Below are 24865 nucleotides of genomic sequence, written 5' to 3'. Positions count from 1 at the left end.
CTCAGAGAACAAAACTCCATCAAAATCATCCACCTGAACTACAAATCTTCTCCACCATCTCATTATCTTAACAAATCAGTGGAGTTCAACCAGGTATTTTGTAAGATAGTAACTCAATGAAGACAATGGTGGATGTCTTATATAGTTAAGATCATGAGTCAATTGAAGCTGGACCATTATCGAAAACCTGGAAGCACTGGACGGCCGTTTTGTCCCATTGTGGGACTCCTCAGTATTGCGCATCCACAATCCCACCTCGCAGGATCCGAACCCAGGACCTATCAGTCTCGCGCCAGAGAACTTAACCGACAGACCACTGAGCCGGAATCCAGCGGTGTTAATGTCGGTCGATTTCGTGGATTGGTTGAAGTTAGACATTAATCCTGTTGGATTCCGGCCGGCTCAGTGGTCTAGTGTTTAAGTGCTCACGCGCGAATTTAATAGGTCCTGTGTTCAAAACTCGTGAGGCGGGATCATGGTTACGCACTGCCACCTAGGAGTCCCACATTAGGAAGAACAGGGCCATCCAGTTCTTCTACGTTTTCCGTGGTGGTCTATCTTCAATCGATTCATGATCTCAACTATTAAAATTACTATAAAATCCTCACCGGTGACTGACTTCAAGAGGTATTTCCTGGAGTTCTAGTGAGAAGCAGTGACCAGTGGAGTTCAACCAGGTCTGTAGTGACATAGTAACTCACTGAAGACAAAAGTGAACGGTTGCTCAACTTCGTGGATTGGTTGAAGTTAGACATTCTCACCGTTGGGTGCCGGACGGCTCAGTGGTCTAGAGGTCAAGCGCTCGCGCACGAAACGAATAGGTCTTGGGTTCAAATCTCACGAGGCAGGATCACGGTTGCCCACTGCCACTGAGGAGTCCCACATTAGGACGAAAAGGGCCATCCAGTGCTTCTAGATTTTCCATGATAGTCTATCTTCAACTGATTCATGATCTCAACTCTATAAATTTACTATCATATCCACAACAACCCCCTTCTGATATAAATCAGTAAAATCACATATCTCAAGTTTATCTATATTTATGTTTGTATATATTTGTATATTGATAGAATAGTCAATAATTAAGGATATATCATAATTGAAGTGAACTGAAGAATACTTTCAACATAAATAAGTGTGCTATTTGTGTACTATATGTACTGTGCGTATGTATCTATGTATATATGTGTGTGTGGTGCATGTATGTGTGTGTGTGTGAAAGAGCTACAACTGAACTGAAATGATAAGTCATTTCAATGACAAACAGGTAGTGGTAATATACATAGTAGGTATCTGTTCTATTACTATGGTATACATTCATGTATTTAGGTCAGTGATACATATTCTTATAACCAATACAATTCATATTAAGATAATGTTCAAAAAATCATATAAAAGAAAGGGTTTCTCTATGATACAAGAACAAAACAAGAAGAGAGGTGTATCGCGTTAGTAGTGTAAAGCTTGGATTACCGCCGTGTGTTACGTAACTTCTAATTAGATCCCACTTACTACTGATTACAATTAAACAATGGTAAGTTACATTTTAAACGATAATGTATCAATGTTTATACTATTCATAGCGTGAATGTATTAGTTTACATATTGGTCAAGCTGGTGTACAAATGGGTAATGCATGTTGGGAATTATATTGTCTTGAACATGGTATACAACCAAATGGTCATATGGCAACTAATGAAACAAAGGAAAAAATTGATGGTGCATTTAATACATTTTTTACTGAAATGACATCTGGAAAACATGTACCTCGAGCGATATTCGTCGACTTAGAACCAAATGTTGTAGATGAAGTACGATGTGGAACATATAAACAATTATTTCATCCAGAACAATTAATTACTGGTAAAGAGGATGCTGCTAATAACTACGCTCGCGGTCATTATACAGTTGGTAAAGAAATTATTGATTTAGTATTAGAACGTGTACGTAAATCAGCGGATCAATGTAGTGGACTTCAGGGATTCCTGATCTTTCATTCATTTGGTGGTGGTACCGGTTCTGGATTTACATCATTACTAATGGAACGTTTAAGTGTTGAATATGGTAAACGTTCTAAATTAGAATTTGCTATTTATCCAGCACCACAAATTGCAACAGCTATAGTTGAACCATATAATTCTATATTAACAACACATACAACATTAGAACATTCAGATTGTGCTTTTATGGTTGACAATGAAGCTATTTATGATATATGTCGAAAGAATTTAGGTATTGGACATCCTACATATACTAATTTAAATCGATTAATAGCACAAATAGTTAGTTCTATTACAGCATCATTACGTTTTGATGGTGCATTAAATGTGGATTTGACGGAATTTCAAACCAATTTAGTACCATATCCTCGTATACATTTTCCTCTTGCTACATATGCACCAATTATATCCGCTGAGAAAGCATTTCATGAACAGTTGAGTGTTGCTGAAATTACAAATTCATGTTTTGAAACTGGTAATCAAATGGTTAAATGTGATCCTAGAACTGGTAAATATATGGCATGTTGTTTATTATATCGTGGTGATGTTGTCCCCAAGGATGTTAATGCTGCTATAGCAAATATTAAAACTAAAAAAACGATACAATTTGTTGATTGGTGTCCAACAGGTTTCAAGGTTGGTATTAATTATCAACCACCAACAGCTGTACCTGGTGGTGATTTAGCTAAAGTTCAACGTGCTGTATGTATGTTAAGTAATACAACAGCAATTGCTGAAGCATGGGCACGTTTAGATCGTAAATTTGATTTAATGTATGCTAAACGTGCATTTGTACATTGGTATGTTGGTGAAGGTATGGAAGAAGGTGAATTTACTGAAGCACGTGAAGATACTGCTGCATTAGAAAAAGATTATGCTGAAGTTGGATGTGATACAATTATGTTAGATGAAGATGATGAAGAACAAGAATTTTGAAAAAAATATCGATTCATTGAAGAAGTTAACTTTGAGTTTTGTTTTGTTGCTCAAATCTAATTTAGTACATTATTATTATTATTACTATTGTTACCATGACTACTGTATTTTGTTTTTTTTATTATTCAATCATTATTACTATTACTATTATTAGTAGTATTATTGTTGTATACATTGAAGAAGTAAAAAAATTACATTTTGTAAAACCGATAACACGTGATTGTACCCGTCTTAGTAACAAAAACAAAAAAAAAAAAAATAAAAAAAAAGAACTAGCACTTTAGAATATTTAAGTTTACTTACTTACTTACGCCTGTTACTCCCAATGGAGCATAAGCTGCCGACCAGCATTCTCCAACCCACTCTGTCATGGGCGTTCTTTTCTAGCTCCATCCAGTTTTTATTCGTTCTTCTCATGTCTGTCTCTATTTCTCGGCGTAGTGTGTTCTTTGATCTTCCTCTTCTCCTTTGACCTTCAGGATTCCATGTGAGTGCTTGTCTTATGACACAATTGGGCGATTTCCTTAAAGTGTGCCCAATCCACTTCCAGCGCTTCTTCCTGATTTCTTCCTCCTCTGGAATTTAGTACATTATTATTATTATCATTACTATTGTTACCATGACTACTATATTTTGTTTTTTTATTATTCAATCATTATTACTATTACTATTATTAGTGGTATTATTGTTGTATACATTGAAGAAGTAACAAAATTACATTTTGTAAAATCAATAACACGTGATTGTATCCGTCTTAGTAACAAAAGCGAAAAAAACAAAAAAAATAGAAAAAAATAAAAAAAATAGAAAAAACTAGCACTTTAGAATATTTAAGTTTAGTTATGGTATTTGTTTTTGTTTTGAAAAAATATTCTATTATGATATGAAGCTAAAGTTTTCTTTAAGAATTAAATCAATATGATTATAGATTATCGATTTAATTATCATATTGTGATGTGGGTTACTTATATCTATATAAGTAGTATATGTGTAATGATGGTCAAATATTGAGTGTATTTCAGTAGAAGATCGATAAGGAGGTCGACGGAGCTATGTAGGTCAACAAGTCGCAGACTCTTTATTCTGACTGAGAGCATGGCACAGACTGCAGTAAAAGAAGAAAGTTGCACAGAGAGTAGAACCACCACAAGAACGATTGCTTTAAAGACGCGACAAGTGTGATGTGGGTTACTTATATCCATATAAGTAGTATATATAATGATGGTCAAGCATTGAATATATTTCAGTAGAAGATCGAAGACTATGGACAGATATTTAGAGAGGGAACAGTCAAGATTGAGACAATTGATTGATAGTTTGCAAGTTAACTGTATAGTTGTCAGATTTTAGTGAGATAGTCTGTTCACTATAATATGAGTATGTTGTGGTTATAGTTGTTATAGTTTATGATACTTAGTATTTGAATCAGATTAGTTTTGTTTAGTTTTATTTAATCCAATATTAAGACTACTACTGTAGTGTGGTCTACTTATATCCATATAAGTAGTATATGGTGATGGTTAGACATAGAATGTATTTTGGCAGAAGACCGATAAGGAAAGAACAAGAATGAAGCGCAATTGGTATGAAAATGCATGAACAATGAAATTAGAGAAGATGGACTGATATTTACAGAAGGAACAGTGAAGATTGAGACAATTGATTATTAATTTGCAAATTAACTGTTTACTGTACGTTTATCAGAATTTAGTGAGATAGTCTGTAATGTGTGTCTAAATGTATTCGATTGTCTCCTGTCATGTTGTGTTCATTACACTACTACTTACGTTTGTTACCCCTCGTTGAGGAGCATAGGCTGACCACTAGCATTCTCCGTCCAACCCTATCCTGGGCAATCCTTTCCAGTTTTTTGCAGTTGCTATTCATCCTTTTGATGTCTGCTTCCAATTCCCGACGTAGTGTGCTCTTCGCCCTTCCTCTTTTCTGTCTACCTTCAGAATACGATTAATGCTTTATAATAAAATGTTTTGCTTCGGAGAACGTAACTTCACAAAATTCATTCACATCACACTCACAGAATATACTTCATGACTGTAGCTGTTACCTCGACTTGATAGCTGAGCATCTGTACCGTAATGACCCAATCAAGCCATAATGACCAGAACACTCTTTCCTGTAGGCCCTACCATACTAAACAAGTTAGACGAAGAGCAATAAGATAAAAGACAGCAAACTTAAGTTTAACAGATGAAGTAGTACTACTGACTCTATAGGCGTGTGACTCAAGGAAGATATTTCCTTCAAACTATTAGGATATTCATTGATGCTGACTTGATACAACGGAAGGGGGAACTAGAAAATATTAAGCCTAACATTAATACATCACATCTTACCCCACAGATTTCTGTCCCTGGTGCTAAGACGTTAAATGTGATAATTAAGAGCATTTGAATTATAGTACAAACTAGAAATCCCAGGAATAACACAATTTAACAAAGAAGTATTAGATGAGCACGAAAGAATGTTTTGTATTTGGAATTCGAAATCAAGCAGTCATTAAGTACAAAGGAATCATCAGTTCATACAAACGCTACAGCTAATACATTCAGAACTACTCGTAAACGGGCTGCGTGTGATTAACTATCAACAGTTATCCCTTGATTCAATAATATTAACTAAGTATCCCTTTCTGATCCCTTAACAAGAAAGTCCTTCTATGATATGGTCAACTGGGAAGTGTCAGTTACCCTATGCGGCACTCCAGAGTGGAGTTAATGTATAATTGTGACGGTTATTGGATTGAATCACTAAAGTATAGAAAACATAATTACAGCTCAACTTTGTGACTAATTTCTTAGTAATACATTTAACCTTTTCCAATAATGACTTGATAGAAATATACACTTGTTTATTTACCTCATAACTGAATGTTTATTTTCTTGCTTCTATCTTCAATTTGTCATCTTTATTGCTGAATACTATTGGTAGAAACGTCAGTCAGTCGGTCAGTTACAACGTAGAACTTCGTACGTACGTACATCAGTTCGAGTTGCCATGACACATTAGCACAGTGATCCAGTTACCGATTCAAATCCCATAGTGGTAAAACTGGTAAGAGTATAAGCATTATGTGAAAGATTAGGGTTTGAAGATGTTATTGAAGGAGTATAATACAGTGAAATAAATTTGGGAAGAGAAAAAGGATAGGGACATGAAGAATTCAAAAGGTTAGAATTTGGGAGAACACAAAGAGTGGATGCACCTTCGCCATTGCAAACGATTTTGAGCCATGTCATTCAAGTTCTCTAACCATCGATTGGTATCATCTCGCGAATCCCAACCAGGTAGTCTACACTTACCAAAATGGCTCAGTCCACTTGTCAGTGACTTCATGGATTTGTGCCATGTTTCACACAAAGTGAGGATAATCAGTATACAATATCGTTAAGAGCCATAGAATAGCTTTGAATTGAAACATTGAAAACATCAAATTCGTATATAAAGAAAAAATATGTCAGTTTAATACCGTTCATGTAAATTGAAATAAATTATTCTATGTACTAAATGATATCGCTTTCGTCAAAGAGGATTGACTTCACTAATAAGACAGATAATACTTGTGGTGAGTGCTACTTATGTTGACAGATATAAGTAATGTGTAACAGAAGAGAATGTGGAATCCTTGCCAGAAGAAGATTGAGAAGATTGAACTAAAGAGAACAGGACGGGAAACAGTGAGTAATTGTGATAACAACAGAATTGAAAGAATCATGAAGTATATAAAGGAAGACTGAAGGAAGCTGTTCAAGCATGGTTTTCATATTTTATCAAAGTACTGTAGTTTTGCCTCACCTGGCTTCTCATTTACGTCATACTCACCATCAGTTGTAGTGATCGTAAACGGATGAGAATTCCAATCTATAATTAGAAGTACTGGAAATGTAATAGTGTAACTTCTTCACATTTAAGAATGTTGTTATCTCAATGCTTGAATGTGGAATACTTCATTTATTACCACATGTCACCATACAGTGTATCACAGAAGTTAGAGTAGTATATACAGGATTGTATTGTAAAGAATTCAATAGATTAGTATGGAAGATCTCTAGAGACTGTAGAATTTTCATAGTTTAAGTCATCTGCTTACTAGTGACTAGTTTCAAGTTACAATTCCAGCAGTTCTATTAAGAAGTCGTGACCAGTTGTATTCAATCATATAGAATATGAAACAGTTATCCACCTCAGGTAATCTAAGATGGTTGTGTAATATCGATAACTGGTTGGAATTGGACATGTGCACCAAAGTTGCAACCCAAATGGTCGTTGTCTATCATCATAAATCGGGTAAGCCATGTAATATGGACTGGTTAAAATGGACTTGTCCGAACTATGAAAAAACCGGATGATCTAAGTATCGGATCAACTTTTAAGTTACCTTCCATTGAATTTGTCACTTATGGATTGTGATTGAATTTAACTAGTTATACCATTGAGTTTCCATGTGTTTCAGTACCACTTCACACTTTAGAATGATGACAAAGTCAACCCTGATGTTCATTTTATCTGGTAAATCATGTAATCCTCAAGAGATTAGTATTGTCAAACGAAGGATCCAATTTGATCTGAACTATTTTGGTTCCAGAATAAAAAAACACTGAGGAAAAATTTATGACTAAGCTTCCAGGTTTTCCATGGTGGTCTAGCTTCAATTGACTCATGATCTCAACTACTGAAATCACTATAATATCCACAAAAACTCCTTCTGATAATAATCAACATTTGCTCACTAGTGATTGGCTTCAAGAGGTAAATTCCTGGAGTTCTAGTGAGAAGCAGTGACCAGTGGAGTTCAACCAGGTCTGTTGTGAGATATCAACTCACTGAAGACAATGGTGGATGTGTCGCTCAATTTCGTGGATTGGTTGAAGTTAGACATTAACACTGTTGGATGCCGGTCCGCTCAGTGGTCTAGAGGTTAAGCGTCCGCTTGGGAGACTTGAGGTCCTGGGTTCGAATCTCTCGAAGCGGGATCGTGGATGCCCAATGTTGAGTAGTCCCATAATAGGATAAAACGGCCGTCCAGTGCTTCCAGGTTTTCCATGAATTTAACATACCTTTAAAGCATGCACATTAATTTCAAGAAAAGATGGTGAGCAACCCAAAAGATTCATGTAAAGTAGTTGGAAGTTATCAACAGAAAACAATCCTCTACTTGAGTTTTCACTCTTACTTACTTACTTACGCCTGTTACTCCTAATGGAGCACAGGTCGCCGACCAGCATTCTCCACCCTACTCTGTCCTGGGCCTTCTTTTCTAGTTCTATCCAGTTTTTGTTCATTCTTCTTATGTCTGTCTCTATTTCTCGGCGTAATTTGTTCTTTGGTCTTCCTTTTCTCCTTTGACCTTCTGGATTCCATGTGAGGGCTTGTCTTATGACGCAATTGGGTGATTTCCTCAAAGTATGCCCTATCCACTTCCAGCGAGTTTTCACTCTAGTTAGTACTTATTATTAAGTCATTATTGTCATTATTGAGGGAACTTCTCCTCCATTATGAAATTCAAACCCATGTTATTCAGTTTCAAAGCTAGAAATTTCACCACTGAATTATTCATATACCGAGTGATTTCCTGTAAAATGAAGACATTTACATTGTTTGGTCGATAGATAGTAACTAATGCCATTTTTGTCTTGTACTTAGTACTATTTATATTTCATCGATAAAGTAGCAATGAGGTCACTAGTTTTAGCAACACTGTATCACGTGCACTATATTTTAGTGTCAATTATTTAGTGGCAGCCGGCAGAGAACTCTAGACACAGATTCCAGCAAAGTTGGAATTAATTAGTGAGGTGTATATAAATTCCATTCACACTACGAACTGAGTACATATGACATTGCTTACTAATAAGCGGCCAATCAGTATACCGAAGATTCAATTTACTTAGTTCACTTACCAACTACTTTCTGTTGTAATAGACATTGAGTTAAGGTGAGTGTTTCTGAAGGTATTATACTTACTGCAATATGGTTTTCCGTAAGTACATATTCAGTCTTCGAATTACTGTCAATCATCAGATAGGCAAGACCATATGTGAACAAAAGTTTAAAGATAGAACTTTTGTACACATGAATGATATTGTTCTACTAACAACTCTGTTCTTGGTAATCTACTTTGAACTATCAACTAACTAATGTGAATGTTGCAAATACTTTATTCAAACTGTATTCAACGTTCACGTGAATCTATACGTATTTCATAAACAGTTTACTAGTATATTCACTTTAATGATATTACAAAGATATATATTGAGATTAATGATATTTGAGTTGACTAGCCAAATAAAGCTAGACCACCATGGAAAACCTGGAAGTACCGGACGGCCTTTTCTTCTTATTGCGGGATTCCTTAGTAGTGCACATCCAGGATCCCGCTTCCGGGACTCGAACTCAGGACCTCCCGTCTCTCACGCGAACGCTTAACCTGTAGACTACTGGACCGGCATCTAATAGTGTGAATGTCTAACTTCAGCTAATCCACAAAATTCCGCCACCATCCACCATCATCTTTAGTGAGTTACTACCTCTACAACAGACCTTATTGAACTCCACTGGTTATGGTCCTTGGTTCGAATCCTGTGGGCGGGATTATGGATATGCACTGCTGAGGAGTCTTATATTAGGACGAAGTGGCCTTCCAGTACTTCCAGGTTTTCCATGGTGGTTTAGCTTTAATTGATTCATCAACTCAACCATTAAATCACTACAATCTTCACAAACCCCCCTTTTTAATAATGATATATTTGTTTACGATTTCAGTATACAACGAAATGAATTTTTGTTCTTGTTCAATGTTTATCTCTCTTCTTCCATGGATAGAAATTCGTTCTAAGTTAAATATAAAGGGATCATAACTTGAAATATTTATAAGGCCCTATTCCCTAATTAGTTTGATGACCCCTAGCTACTTTATTAACCCAATATGAGAGAATATTGAACTTACTATCACCATTATTATTATTATTATTATTATTATCAGTAGTAGTAACAGTAGTAGTAGTAGTAATAGCAGTAGTAGTTGTAGTAGTAGTAGTAGGAGGGAAAGTTGAAAGAGGAGGAAGGGTAGTAGTAGTAGTAGTAGTAGTAGTATAAGCATACTATAAACTAACAGGTACTGTTACAACACATGGAAACAACACAAGTAACTAAGATTGACCAAAGATCATCATCAATTAGATTATTAGATAGACACAAATAGCATAAACTGCAATACAATACAGACTGATAAATGATAAACATTAAATAATGAGAATATGTTTACATGAGAGGTCGACTTCAGGTTAATTTTTGGAACAAACCAAAAAGGGGTTTTATTCTATTAAAAATAATTTAGATGTAGACAAAACAGTGTGATATAAAGAATATAGGAAATATGTTAGAATAAGATGATAATGAAGAGACTATTATTAGTAATACTTACTTAATTACTTACTTACGCCTGCTACCCCGAATGGAGCATAGGCGAACGACCAGCATTCTCCAACACATTCTGTCCTCGACCTTCCTTTCTAGTTCTATCCAGCTGTTGTTTATTCTTCTCATATCTGTTTCCATTTCTCAGTGTAATGTGTTCTTTGATCTTCCTCTTCTCCTTCGACCTTCAGGATTCCATATGAGGGATTGCCTTGTGACACAGTTGGGTGCTTTCCTTAATGTGTGTCCTGTCCACTTCTAGTGCTTCTTCCTGATTTATTCCTCCACTAGAATCTGGTTTATTCTTCCCATTATTAGTAATAAATTAGTTTATTGTCTCAAATATGAACATCAAATGAATATCTACCATACTGTTGGGCTATTAATACCTTCTTAACGAATATGTTGAACTTGTTGAATGTCATTTAGACAATGTGAAATGACATAGAAATCTATAGGCGAACTACAATTATTATTATTGGGGTTTTGAGAAAACATTCTGTTATGTTGCGGAGAATGATGAAGACAGTTAGAGAAGGTGTTTGATGAGTCTTTTGAGGTAATTAGTAATATAGTTCTGAACAGATAGTTCAAATCTTACGAACTCGTAATAGGTGTCATCTTATCAGATACTAGTCATCCAATTCATTCACATCTTTATTCTTGTATTTCTTCTGATAAAACGAGGTGCCAATGTATTAGAACCCATTCCTGGAAGCAAAGGGATGAAGAACTCTACAATACCTCATCTAGCAAATATTCTATATGAAGAAAAGATTGATAGAGCTGACCTAGTCAATAACTTCTTTTGTACGGAGCTGAAACATGGAGAACTAACACATCCATCGTCAAGAAGGTACAAGTATTTATAAACAGTTGTCTACGCAAAATACTCAACATCCATTGGCCGGATACCATCAGCAACAGAGTTTTATGGGAGAGGACAAACCAGCTTCCAGCTGACGAGGAAATTAGGAAAAGACGTTGGAGGTGGATCGGACATACATTAAGGAAATCCCCAAACTGCATTATAAGGCAATCCCTAACTTGGAATCCTGAAGGGAAGCAGAAAAGAGGAAGGCCAAAGAACACATTACGCCGGAAAATTGAAACAGATATGAAAAGGACAAATAACAACTGGAAAGAACTGGAAAGGATTGCCCAGGACAGAGTTGGATGGAGAATGCTGGTGAGCGGCCTATGCTCCTCGACGAGGGTTAACAGGCGTAAGTAAGTAATTAAGCAGTCAATAACTTACATTATTATATAGTTTGCTGAATAAAAGTTATACAGATTCTTATCTTGTTAGAAGGTACTTCATGTAGTTCCAAATAGTTTGTTTACCTATTATATATATTTGTAATAAGAATTATTGTCATAAAACAACAACCTTAAACTAATGGACTAAATTTAGTGCTCCTAAGGTGTTTTGAAGGAGTCAACAAGGGTCATGAGTGACTAGGAGTAGTATCCAGAAAGCGAGTCTCATCTTATTTAGGACTCATTAGCTTGATGTATTTTCATCCATGTGAATACGTACACCTAGACCCGAACCTAGTTCTTACCATTTGAAATACTAATACGTTATCCGCTAGGTTACAGGATCACAATAACTACGAACTTAGTCAATGTATGTAGTATTTTATTTTTATTTTCATTTACCAGTAGATGGTATTTCAGATTGTATTTGACCATGCTGTGATAGCATGTCGACTTTTTTGTAACTATGATCAACTGCTGAGACTATAATTTATGGACGACCTTTGAGCGATGCTAAAGTAACCTTGAGAATGTCCACCTATTGACTAGGGCCAAATGAGGGTTTTAGATTCGTGTGAAGGATAAGGATTGTGGTTTACAGTTGGTGGTTAGGGATAGGTATTAGGTTTAGGGTTTTCATCACGAACTAATATCAGCTAAAATGCCAAGACGCTATTTAATCAAATGGATAAAGAATTTTGCACCGAAATCCAAGACCTGTTATCGTGAATCTGATTCACTTGGTATTGTTTGTTTGGATCTTCCCATTGATATTTAGGACTGCAATTGATCAGTCTCTTATTGGCGGCATATGTGCATACTGTGCGTATTGCCTCGATATAGCCTGAATTCACAAGCATAATAAGCAAAAATGGATAGTGTCTAGCGGTGGATAACGCGATGGCGTTTGAAGCGATCGGTACTGGGTTCGAGTTCCAGAGTGAACATCAACTCTGAGATGGAGGTAAATCCAGCTGACGAGTCCCAAATAGGATGAAACGCGCATCAAACTGTATTCCACTTCTAGCCACTATCCATCTTTGCTTGTAAATCTAATTGGTTCGTCCATAAATTATAATCTCACCGATCAACTTGTGGCTGAAGATAGTATTGAACATTCATTGAATGAGATTATTTGTCAACAGAGACTAATCGAAGGTAGTCTTGAATGCTACTAAAAGAAATATACAAGTCCCTACAAATAGTGTTAGTTACATTACTTAATTCTATTTGTTTGATGGCAGTAAAGAATTCTTAGAATAAAATCTAAAATATTGTAAATTGTTCTTATCTTACACCCATTTCAATGACAAACATCCAATAAAATATGCAAGAAATGTTTCGTATCAACAATGATTAACTCTCATTTGTCTTCCATCCTCAAATGCTTTTTGACCAGTTTTAGACTTGTAACATCTGCTTTTGTTGCTGTTGTTGTTAATTACATAATAAAATTAATGTATGAACTCTGTTAAGTCCTTGATCTGTCTACTCACTTTCGTGCGGAGGATAATTTGTCTAATGTGGATTAAGACCTTGACGTTATAGACTGACTGGCTTAACCTTGAGACTAGTATTCATGAGTTCAAAGTGGGGTAGAGAGACGAAAACTATTCTATCACCTGATTGGCAGTCACGCGCGAGAGAGAAGACAAGACAACTGGAATACTACTCGCTTTACTCCAAATTCCGACTGGTACCCGAATTCAGATTAGTGTAAAAAGATACATGAATAAATAGATGACTAACCCGATCACAACGTACAATAATTAGGAAGTTAAACATTAACACTGTTGGATGCCGGCTCAGTGGTCTATCGGTTAAGTGCTCTGGCGCGAAACTGACAGGTCCTGGGTTCGAATCTCGAGAGGCGGTATTGTGGATGCGTACTGCTGAGGAGTCCCAAAAACAGGACGAGTTGACCGTTCAATGCTTCCAGGTTTTCCATAGTGGTCTAGCTTCAATTGACTCATTATTTCAACCATATGAAATTACTAAAACCTCCACAAAACCCCCTTCTGATAAATACAATCATGTCTAAAACTGGAGGATTTGAGTAGGAAGTCGAGTACAAAGGATTATGTCTAAATTACAATAACTTTGGAACAGAAAAGGTTATGTCAGTGAATCATACATCAAACGAAAACGTATGATCTGTTGAATAGATTAGGAGCAAAAGTAAATTTTACTGTTATACAAGCTTTGAATTAAATGAAATCACGTCCCCATAAAATAGTTTCCGTAGTTTGTCTAGACTTCTTGTTTCTCTATTCACATCAAACTCCATCATAATTGCCTTTGATTTCTCTAGACAACAAACAAGGAGGAAAACATGTCAGTTGTTATGTTGGTTTACTTTGAATTTTTTTGTAATTAATTCCTAAATAGGTCGTTAACTTTTCTGAATGTGAATGTATATGATTGGTCTATTTGAGAGACAAACCTAGAACAGGAACGTTGATTACAGTATTTGATTAATTATTAGATTCAGATGTTTAGAAAAGGAATCATAATTAGTGAGTGAGTGAATAGGAAGTGAGATATTAAAGATTAACCATAAACCTAAAGAAGTTGATATAACAATTGGACAATGATGATACCAGGCACTTTTAAACATTTTGACTAGAAGACAAGATATTGGATCTTAAGTATTGTCGTATAAATTTAAAACTACTAAACTGGGTATCTATGGGATAGAAGAAATATCTCATGCCCTAAGTTATGACTAGAATGATTGATTGATAGTCTCTTTAACTATTAGATCATGCACCAATCGAATTATGATTGATGGAGAAGCATTTGAGGATGTGAAAACCTGTACAGAGCTGGGCAGCATCATCGATGAACACGGTGGATCTGATGCAGATGTGAGGGTGTGGATCGGCAAAGCAACAGCAATATATCTACAACTGAAGAATATCTGGAACTTAAAACAACTGCCAACAAACACCAAAGTCACAATCTTCAATACAAATGTCAAGACAGTCCTACTGTATGGGACCGAAACTTGGAGAACTACGAAAACCATCATTCAGGAGATACAGGTGTTTATTAACAACTGTCTAAGCAAGATACTTCGGATCCGTCGACCGGACACTATCAACAACATTCTACTGTTAGAGAGAAAAAACCGGATTCCAGTGGAGGAATAAATGAGGAAAAAGCACTGGAAGTATACAGGACACACATTGAGGAAAGCAGCCAACTGCTTTACAAGACAAGCTTTCACATGCAATACTGACAACCATAGGAGAAGAGGAAGACCAAAGAACACATTACGCTGAGAAATAGAGACAGACATGAGAAAAATGAATAAAAGTTGGATAAAACTAGAAAGGAAGGCTCAGGACAGAGTGTGTTGGAGAATGCTGGTCGGTGGCCTATGCTCCATTGGGAGTAATAGGCGTTAGTAAGTAAGTAATTAGATCATTATCAATACTAAATATCTACCAAGTTATTTATATTGAAGGATTATTTACCACTATAAATCTAATATAGAAATGATGAATCAATGAAAAAAACAAACAAAACAAACACAAATCGGCTACCAAATACACAAATATGAATGTTACAAACAAAAGGCAAAGTATACCATACCGACTTTATTTTGTCATATAATCAATAATTTTGTTTGTTTGTTTGTTTTATTATCCAAAGTTATATTTTATGTTGCTACATTATAATTATTTATGTTATATTGTATTTACTACTTATTTGTTTACCATTAGTAATGCGGTGTAGGTTACTTATATCTACATAAGTAGTATATATAATGATGTTCGGTCATTGAATGTATTTCAGTAGAAGATCAACAAAGAGAGGACGGGAACGGAACGCGATTAGTATGAAAATGCATGAACAATAATAATCAAAGACAATGGACTGATATTTACAGAAGGAACAGTCAAGATTGAGACAATTGATTAGTAGAAATTCACTTAGTATTACTTGTTTGAATCTTCCCATTGATGTTTTAAGACTGCAACTGGTCAGTCTCTTATTGGCATATGTACATACTGTGTGTATTGCCTCGATATAGCCTTAATTCACAAGCATTGTAAGCAAAGTGAGCATCAACTCTGAGATGCAGGTACATCCAGGTGATTATTCCCAATCTTAGCACTGTGCCAAAACAATGACGTTCGATCGGTATGAGCAGTCTAGCGTCCTTATTGGTCCCTTGTCCGTCTAGCCCTTCCAATTGAGTCCAAAACACCAATTGCAGTTTCTACTATGTGAATCGTTTATTTCAAGCATACTCGGTTTATATACCAGACAGACAGACCTCAGCACACCATAAAATAGAAAATAATATTTGTACAAGATCAAGCCGAATGTGGCTGTGAACGTGCGATACAATGGTCAATAAACTGAATATAATTTTGGGACATTAAATCGTATAATAATAATCCATAGGTCAAAATGAAGCTTATAATAAGATGAATATAGATATACACAATCTAATTACTCAATAGTTAAACAATAAGATTCTATATAGAATAATCGTCCATTAATAAGTCCCGGAAGTTACCTGTACTTATGTTTTCATTAGGATATAACACCTCCCCTTTTTTGAAGCATCATGGATAATAACGATCCTTAGGATTTATTTTTATACGATTAGGTTTCCGCCTGATGCGATGCGACCGTCTCAGGAGTGTTGTACACGTCTTCTTGTTATACGGGTCCTTTTTTTTAATTTCATTATCCGACTCAGTTAATATGTTTAATGGTATATCATGCTTTCTATCACTTCCTATCTCCCACTCCTGTTTGGTTGGCTGTATCTGGTTTGCATGTTGTACCCATATCTTTTGTCCGACTTTCACTTCATAAATAACTTTCCCTTTTCTTCGGACTATGATGCCAAACTTCCAGGTTTGCTTTACTCCCTGGAAATCTCTTGCTATTACCGCTTGTCCCACACTAGACCTTCTGGGTAAGGCACCATGTCTTTTGTTGAATTGCCGTTCCATTCGTTTATTCTTACGGAGACTGGCTTCATTTGTTCCATAGGTATTCTAATCTTTCTTACAAAAATTGCTTCTGTCGGACTTTCTTGATTATTTGTTGCTGGGCTGTGGGGTGCGCGGTAGCTTAGTGAAAATCGTTGAATTATATCTTCTATTTCTCCTTCCCCTTCGGCTTTAAGTAACGCTCTTTTAAAAGTGTCCATGAACCTTTCGAATAAACCGTTAGACTGTGGATGGTATGGGGGTGTCTTAATATGCCTAACGCATTGGCAACTCAGAACCTCGAAAATTCAGCAGAGGTAAACTGTGGTCCATTATCCGACACCAATATATCAGGACACCCAAAACAGCTGAATACTTGCCTCAGTTTCTTCATAGTAGCTTGTGTCGAAACAGATTTCATGTAGTGGACTTCTGGCCACTTGGAGAAAGCATCAACGATTATCAAGAACTGTTTTCCGTTTATAGGACCGGCGAAATTTACATGCACTCTTGACCACGGATTTGACGGTGTTCTCCAACTTTTTATTTCCGTCTTGCGAGGGGCTTTCATGGCTTTTGCACATGCGAAAGATCTCGCAACATGTTCTTCAATCTGCGCATCAATATTCGGCCAATATACATAACCGCGTGCTAGTGCTTTCATCCGTGCTACTCCTGGGTGTGCAGCGTGCAGTTCTAACATCGTCATCCGGCGTGGGCTTGTGGGTACAATGACTCGGTTTCCAATCATTAGGCACCCGTCCACGAGCGATAAAGAATTCCGTCGGTGAGCATACTGTGCAATGTTTTTGCTGTCTATATGAGCAGGCCAACCATGTTCAAGGTAACTTATAATCCGCTTCAGCTCGCCGTCTTCTTGAGTATAGCGTTTAATGTCTTCAGCGAATAATGGTGTTGCTTTTATAGCAACTTGTAGTATTTGTTGGATATCTTCCTCCAATCATATCGTTGCAATAATAGAATCTTCGCTTTTCTGCTTCTGATTTGCAATTAGTCGAGATAAAACATCAGGTTGTCCAAACTTTTCAGTTGATTTATATAGAGTTCAGAAATCATAAGCAAGTAGTGTAATAGCCCAGCGTTGTAATCGATTAGCTGTATATGCAGGAATACCTGACTTCGACCCAAATATAGATAAAAGCGGCTTGTGATCTGTTAGAAGAGTAACTCGACGTCCATAAATCATTTTATGAAATTTCTTTACTGCAAAAACTATAGTTAGTCCTTCTTTCTCAATCTGACTATATTTTCGTTCAGCTGGGTTAAGTGTTCGGGATACATGAGCGATTGGCTTTTCTTTACCATCAGGAAAACGATGGCTGACAACAGCCCCAATTCCATAGTTGGAAGCATCAGCAGTCATAATTATTTCAAGGTTAGGATTGTAATGAGTCAGCAACAGTTTAGAAGATAGAATCCTTTTTATTTCGTCGAAACAATGTTGGCATTCCTTTGTCCAGTGCCATGTTGCATTAGCCCTCAAAAGTTGACTTAATGGGTGTCGCAATTTATACCTATGGGGTACAAGCATGCTATAATATCCAATCATCCCCCAAAATGAATGAAGGGTTGTAACATCAGTTGGTCATATTTTGGGCATATTTTTGATGGCATTTATATTATCTGGATCTGGTCGGAGGCTATCTTTATCAAATATATATCCAAGGTATTTAACAGACTCCAGCATAAATTCACATTTTTCTTTTTGTAATTGAAAACCGGCTTGCGATATTTTATTGAGCACCACGTCTAACCGACCCATTAGTTCGCGAGCAGAAGAAGCAACAAATAAAATTTTATCCAAGTAAACTGCTACACCTTCCAGGTTAGACAACATAGTATCCATTATCTGTTGGAAAATTGCTGGAGCTGGTTTTACGCCAAACGGTAATCGGCTAAACTGATAAAGTCCACTGTGGGTATTAATGGTTAATAACTTCTTCGAATCTTCATCAACTTCCGCTTGTGAGTAAGCTTCAGATAAATTAAGTTTGGAAAAGTAACGTCCACCGTTTAGTTTAATAAATAAATCTCCTGGCAAAGGAAGTGGATATGAGTGATTTTGTAAAGCATCGTTTAATCCTATTGAAAAGTCTGCACACAGGCGAATAGTTCCGTTTGCTAACTGCACTACTACTATTGGTTCTGCCCATGCTGAATAATTAACCGGTTGTATAACACCCAGTTTCTCTAATCGATCTAATTCCTTGTCAACTTTATCGGTGGCTGCATACGGGACTTGGCATTTGGACAAAAACAGGTTTTACATCCTGTCGTAAGTATAATTTTGCCTTTCCAATGGTACAGCATCCCAATTTATTCTGGAACAAATTCATATGTTTCTTCAAGAGGTCTTCTATCGTTATAGCTTTCTTAGTTAAATGAACTATGGGTAGATCTCTAGGACTATTTGTGCACTTCATCGTGCATATTTCACTCAATGGTACATCCCATAGATTTAGTTTATCTATCCAATCTATTCCAATAAGGTCTAAATCATGCCTGTTCGTTAAATAACAATTCCCTGTAAAGTAGTTATCTCGGAATTTAACAGAGCATTTTATGATTCCAACAAGCTTTAATATATCTCCGGATGCATTCCGTGCAGTGTGCTCAGTTGGTAATACTTTCGGACAACCAATTAAATTCCATGTCCGTTTAGAGATTAATGTGATATCTGATGCTGTATCCAATTGTAATCGGACATGAACACCATTCACCAATAATTCCACATACCATCTTTTATCTGCTATGCTTAGAGCCAGTGTAGAATATATACTGTTTATATATTTGTTTTGATACTGGTGAGGACGCTTCGTTGGCTTTGATCTCAAACTTTCTCTAGTTCGGCAAACTGATTCTTTATGACCAAATTTATTGCACATAGTGAATATATGATTTCTAAACCGGCGAAATCTCGAGAAGTGCCGCGCGCCACAATACCAACATTTAGTTGAAGGTTTAGGAATTTTCGTGTGATATTTATAACTTTTGGCACTATTTTGTCGTTGACCTGTCTTAACAGGATGAACAGAATGCTTATAAAGCTTGTGACTTCAGGCAATATCGAGGCAGTCCGCACAGGATGTACATATATCAACAAGAGACTGATCAATCGCAGGCCAAAATAACAATAGGAAGATACAAGTAAACAAAACCAAGTAAACGTTAATGATTTATGTTTGTTATTCAATTGATCGATCGAAGTTTTGGGATTAGATATACATTAAATTTGTCCAATTATCACAAACATATGTCAGTCAGATAAGAAACTGTTTGTATTGCTAATGGCTTATTGATGACCCCTGTGACTGAGATATTAGGTAGCTCATGTTTGAATCCTATTGGGAGCAGCAGCTTTAATATGATTATAGTCAGGAATTATTGACAGATAACAATTAGAAAAAAGCGTACGACTAAGATCTTCGCCTAATAGTCTCCAATTACTAAACTTTCTTAGCACAAAACTAAATGACACAGCTACATTTGAATGAGTGTTGTGTTTTAACATATATAAGATATGACAAGTTGGTCGCGCAATTTCGTGGATTGGTTGAGGTTAGAAATTAACACCGTAGGATACCGGCTCAGTGGTCTGTCGCTTAAGTGCTCTGGCGCGAGACTGGTAGGTCCTGGGTTCGAATCTCGCGAGTGCAGGATCGTGGATGCGCACTGCCACTGAGAAGTCCCAAAAATAGGACGAGATGGCCATCCAGTGCTTCCAGGTTTTCTATGTTGATCTAGCTTCAATTGACTCATGATTTCAACTATGAAAATACTAAATTTCCACAAAACTTCTTCGGAACTTACAAATTAACCTCAACTACCTAATATAAAATGATATTCACATTGAATTGATTACCCAAAAATACCTTCTAGATTGGTAAATTTTTTTTTAAATGTCTAATTTAGGGTGATTATAATTTTGACAGTTTGATAGTGTAGTCAGATCAGTAATGAAATAAGGTTACTTATACAGATACAGTCGGATACACTTGGTTACACTCGGGTACACTCAGATACAGCATACACCCAGATACAATATACATAGTGATAATGGATAACATGGATAGTATTATATAATAAGTAATTTATAATGAATATAAAACAAATAGGTCAATAAGTCAAGTTAAGGGGAAATATTAAAAACGAAATGATTTGAATTCACTCGGTACCTCAAATGATCAAATTTGACTAAGGTTAATCATTAATGACCCTTTTGTTTCTATACTGAATTTAGGTTTTTTTCTGTCTGTTCATGTAATCATTTCAAATGCTTCTCTTTCTTTCCTTTTTTTAATAAACCTATAAAAAAGGTAAATGAAAGCTAAAGGTTATAATTAGAAAGAGGTTTTTGGTAGAGATTTTAGTAATTTTAAAGTTGAAATCTGGGACGGAAACCTGGAGAATTACGGAAGCTATCATCCAGAAGTTATAGGTGTTTGTTAAGAGTTGTCTACGCATAATACTTCGGATCCGTTAGCCAGACACTATCAACAACATTCTTCTGTGGGAGAGAACAAACCAGATTACAGTAAAGGAAGAAATCAGACGAAGAGCTGGAAGTGGTTAGGAAACACAATGAGAAAAGTACCCAACTACGTCACAAGGCAAGCCCTCACATGGAACCCTGAAGGTCTAAAGAGAATAGGAAGACCAAAGAACACATTACGCTGAGAAATGGAAACAGATATGAGAAGAATGAAGAAAAGCTGGGTAGAACTAGAAAGGAAGGCCGAGGACAGAGTGTGTTTGAGAATGCTGATCGGTAGCTTATGCTCCATTGGGAGTAAAAGGCGTAAGTAAGTAGTAGTTGAAATCACGAGTCAATTGAAGCTAGACCACTATGGAAAACCTGGAAGCACTGGACGGGCGCTTCATCCCATTCTGAGACTCCTCAGCAGCGCTCGAGACTGATAGATCCTGGGTTTGAATCTGGCGAGGTGGGATCGTGGATGCGCACTGCCACTGAGGAGTCCCACAATAGAACAAAATGGCCGTCTAATGCTTCCACGATTTCCATGGTGGCCTAGCTTCAATTGACTCATGATTTCGACTAAACGTTATAAAACTTTCTTTTTTTTTACTGAATGTATATGAACTAACACATTTGATTATCATAAATACAGTTAATCGAAATTATCAGAAAGGGATTTCATGGATATTTTAGTAATTTAACAGTTGAATTCAGCAGCCAATTAGAGCTAGACCACCAAGGAAAACGTGGAAGCATTGGATGGCCACTTCGTCCTAGTATGGGACTCCTTAACAGTGCATATCCACGAACCCGCTCATGGGATTCGAAACCAGAACCTATCGGTCCCGTGGATTGGTTGAAGTTAGACAGTAACACCGTTTGATGCCGACTCAGTGATCTAGAGTTTAAGAGTTCACATGCGAAACCAAAGGTTTTCGGTTTGAGTCTCACATATGGGATCATAAATAGGCCGTAAGCCAATTCGTTATGATGTTATGTCAGGCTTTTTATCACGTGAATTATCAACCAGTCGAAATACACGTTTTTCAATCTTAACACTGTGCCAAATCAACGACATTCAACTGGTATGAGCAGTCTAGCGTCCTTATTGGTCCATTGTCCGTCTAGCCCGTCCAGTTGAGTCCAGAACACCATTTACAGCTTCTGCTATGTGAATCGTTTATTTCAAGCACGCTCCCTTTATATACCAGACAGATAGACCGCATCACACCATAAAATAGAAAATAATATTTGTACAAGATCAAGCCGAATGTGGCTGTGAACGTGCGATACAATGGTCAATAAACTGAATATAATTTTGGGACATTAAATCGTATAATAATAATCCATAGGTCAAAATGAAGCTTATAATAAGATGAATATAGATATACACAATCTAATTACTCAATAGTTATGATACATCTTAAGCATCTATCATAACACGCTTTTGATATGTTCACTGAGAATTACATCTCTATGAAAAAAACATCCTTTCAGTGCGAAACTAAAAATAAACGGGTTGAAAGAATGAAGAATCTCTGTTACCCTTAGTAAAACATGGTTCCTTCATTTGATAAAATTTAAAAAAAATACGACTTCTAACAGTATTTCTAAATATTTCTTTGTATAATGCTCAATCGACATTCTCTTAAAAAGACATCGTTAAAATGAATCAGAATAATCGTTTTAATTTTTTGTTTAAATAATTTAACTACTAACAAAACTTTCAGTAGTAATGCCTCATTATTTCCACCTGTGTTATAAATTCCATTCATTTAAATTTACCACCGAAATAATTATTACTTTTGATAGCCCAGATTGTTTCCTTGAAAGAAATTACTCCTCCAAATTTTTCTCAATTCGTACACAATATATAGTTTGACATAAGTATCAAAGACAATTAACAAAGAAAATAGTGTTTAATACAAATTAAATTCACTTAGTATTGTATGTTTGAATCTTCCCATCGATGTGTTAGGACTACAATTGGTCAGTCTCTAATCGGCATATGTGCATACTGTGCTTATTGTCTCGATATAGCCTTATTTCACAAGCATTGTAAGCAAAGATGAATAGTGGCTAACAGTGGAATCCAGGACGCGCGTTTCGTCCTATTAGGGACTCGTCAGCTGGATGTGCCTGCGTCTCAGAGTTGATGTTCACTATGGGACTCGAACTCAGTACCCTCGCTTCAAACGCCATTGCGTTATCCACTCAGTTACTGAGTCCTGATAGCCATTTGCTTGTGCGATGGGATGAAGTTTAAATTCTTTTGGTATTGTTTGTTTGAATCTTCCTATTGATGTTTAGAACTGCAACTGGTCAGTTTCTAATTGGATTCCACTGCTATCCACTATCCTTCTTTGCTTTATGCAGATGTTTCTCTCTCATCCATGATTTTTTTTAGTTCGAGATCTACATATCCATAGTATACATAATGAGAGAAACATGATAAATCAACTATGCCTTACCATCGTAACATACTACTTATGTGGATATAAGTAATCCACACCAGACTTAGTCTACTTATGTTCTTCATATACTGTTAACTAAAAGACACTCTATGTTTACTAAGCTTTGATAACAATACTGTACTCCAAAATGCTATTACCTATGACTATACATTTTGCTAACATTTTGCCATTGTTTAAATCCTTATGACAATTGTTCAATCAAAGTGAATTAGGAATCATTACTTTTCAAATACTGCGCACTTTTGATTACGAATTCCTGTTTCTATTAACCTAACAATGCCTATAAGCCGGTATTCATTTACAATAATTGTCAGAATAAATAGTATATAGTTATTATTAGCAATCGAAAAAGAAGATATGCTATTAACTAGACGTTCTATCAGTACAGTTGAAATAGAGCTAAACGTCTTCAGTAGTACACTATATCCAGAAGATACAAGATTCACCTGATGCTGACCTTGAAGATGACCTTGACGAAGAGGGCGGATTTCTCGCTGAATATCATGATTTTGATGATGGAGATGATTGTAGGAATGGTCACGATGACGATGTGAGTGGAGAAGACGACGAAAAGCATGATGGTGTGATTCACTTGATGCTGACCTTGAAGATGACCTTGACGAAGAGGGCGGATTTCTCGCTGAATATCATGATTTTGATGATGGAGATGATTGTAGGAATGGTCACGATGACGATGTGAGTGGAGAAGACGACGAAAAGCATGATGGTGTGATTCACTTGATGCTGACCTTGAAGATGACCTTGACGAAGAGGGCGGATTTCTCGCTGAATATCATGATTTTGATGATGGAGATGATTGTAGGAATGGTCACGATGACGATGTGAGTGGAGAAGACGACGAAAAGCATGATGGTGTGATTCCCTTGATGCTGACCTTGAAGATGACCTTGACGAAGAGGGCGGATTTCTCGCTGAATATCATGATTTTGATGATGGAGATGATTGTAGGAATGGTCACGATGACGATGTGAGTGGAGAAGACGACGAAAAGCATGATGGTGTGATTCACTTGATGCTGACCTTGAAGATGACCTTGACGAAGAGGGCGGATTTCTCGCTGAATATCATGATTTTGATGATGGAGATGATTGTAGGAATGGTCACGATGACGATGTGAGTGGAGAAGACGACGAAAAGCATGATGGTGTGATTCACTTGATGCTGACCTTGAAGATGACCTTGACGAAGAGGGCGGATTTCTCGCTGAATATCATGATTTTGATGATGGAGATGATTGTAGGAATGGTCACGATGACGATGTGAGTGAGAAGACGACGAAAAGCATGA

The 24865-nt window shown here is 36.5% G+C and overlaps 2 protein-coding genes across 2 annotated transcripts; both read left to right on the top strand.

The window, feature by feature from the left end:
• Positions 1 to 1420: 1420 nt before the first annotated feature.
• Positions 1421 to 3404, top strand: Smp_103140 (putative alpha tubulin). The gene is made up of 2 exons (XM_018797511.1): positions 1421 to 1534; positions 1584 to 3404. The coding sequence occupies exons 1-2, from the start codon at positions 1532 to 1534 to the stop codon at positions 2934 to 2936; spliced, it is 1356 nt and encodes a 451-aa protein (XP_018652545.1). The 5' UTR covers positions 1421 to 1531; the 3' UTR covers positions 2937 to 3404.
• Positions 3405 to 8043: 4639 nt separating this feature from the next.
• On the top strand, positions 8044 to 24728 carry Smp_179670 (hypothetical protein; the record flags this gene model as incomplete). Its single annotated transcript, XM_018797510.1, has 7 exons — positions 8044 to 8046; positions 23988 to 24138; positions 24168 to 24284; positions 24314 to 24430; positions 24460 to 24576; positions 24606 to 24636; positions 24722 to 24728. The coding sequence occupies 7 exons, from the start codon at positions 8044 to 8046 to the stop codon at positions 24726 to 24728; spliced, it is 543 nt and encodes a 180-aa protein (XP_018652544.1).
• Between the last annotated feature and the right edge of the window lie 137 nt (positions 24729 to 24865).

The sequence above is a fragment of the Schistosoma mansoni genome, chromosome 4, assembly GCF_000237925.1.
Source record: "Schistosoma mansoni strain Puerto Rico chromosome 4, complete genome".
Taxonomy (NCBI): domain Eukaryota; kingdom Metazoa; phylum Platyhelminthes; class Trematoda; order Strigeidida; family Schistosomatidae; genus Schistosoma; species Schistosoma mansoni.
Note: the sequence above shows the minus strand (reverse complement) of the source record. Positions and strands in the feature narration are given on the sequence as shown.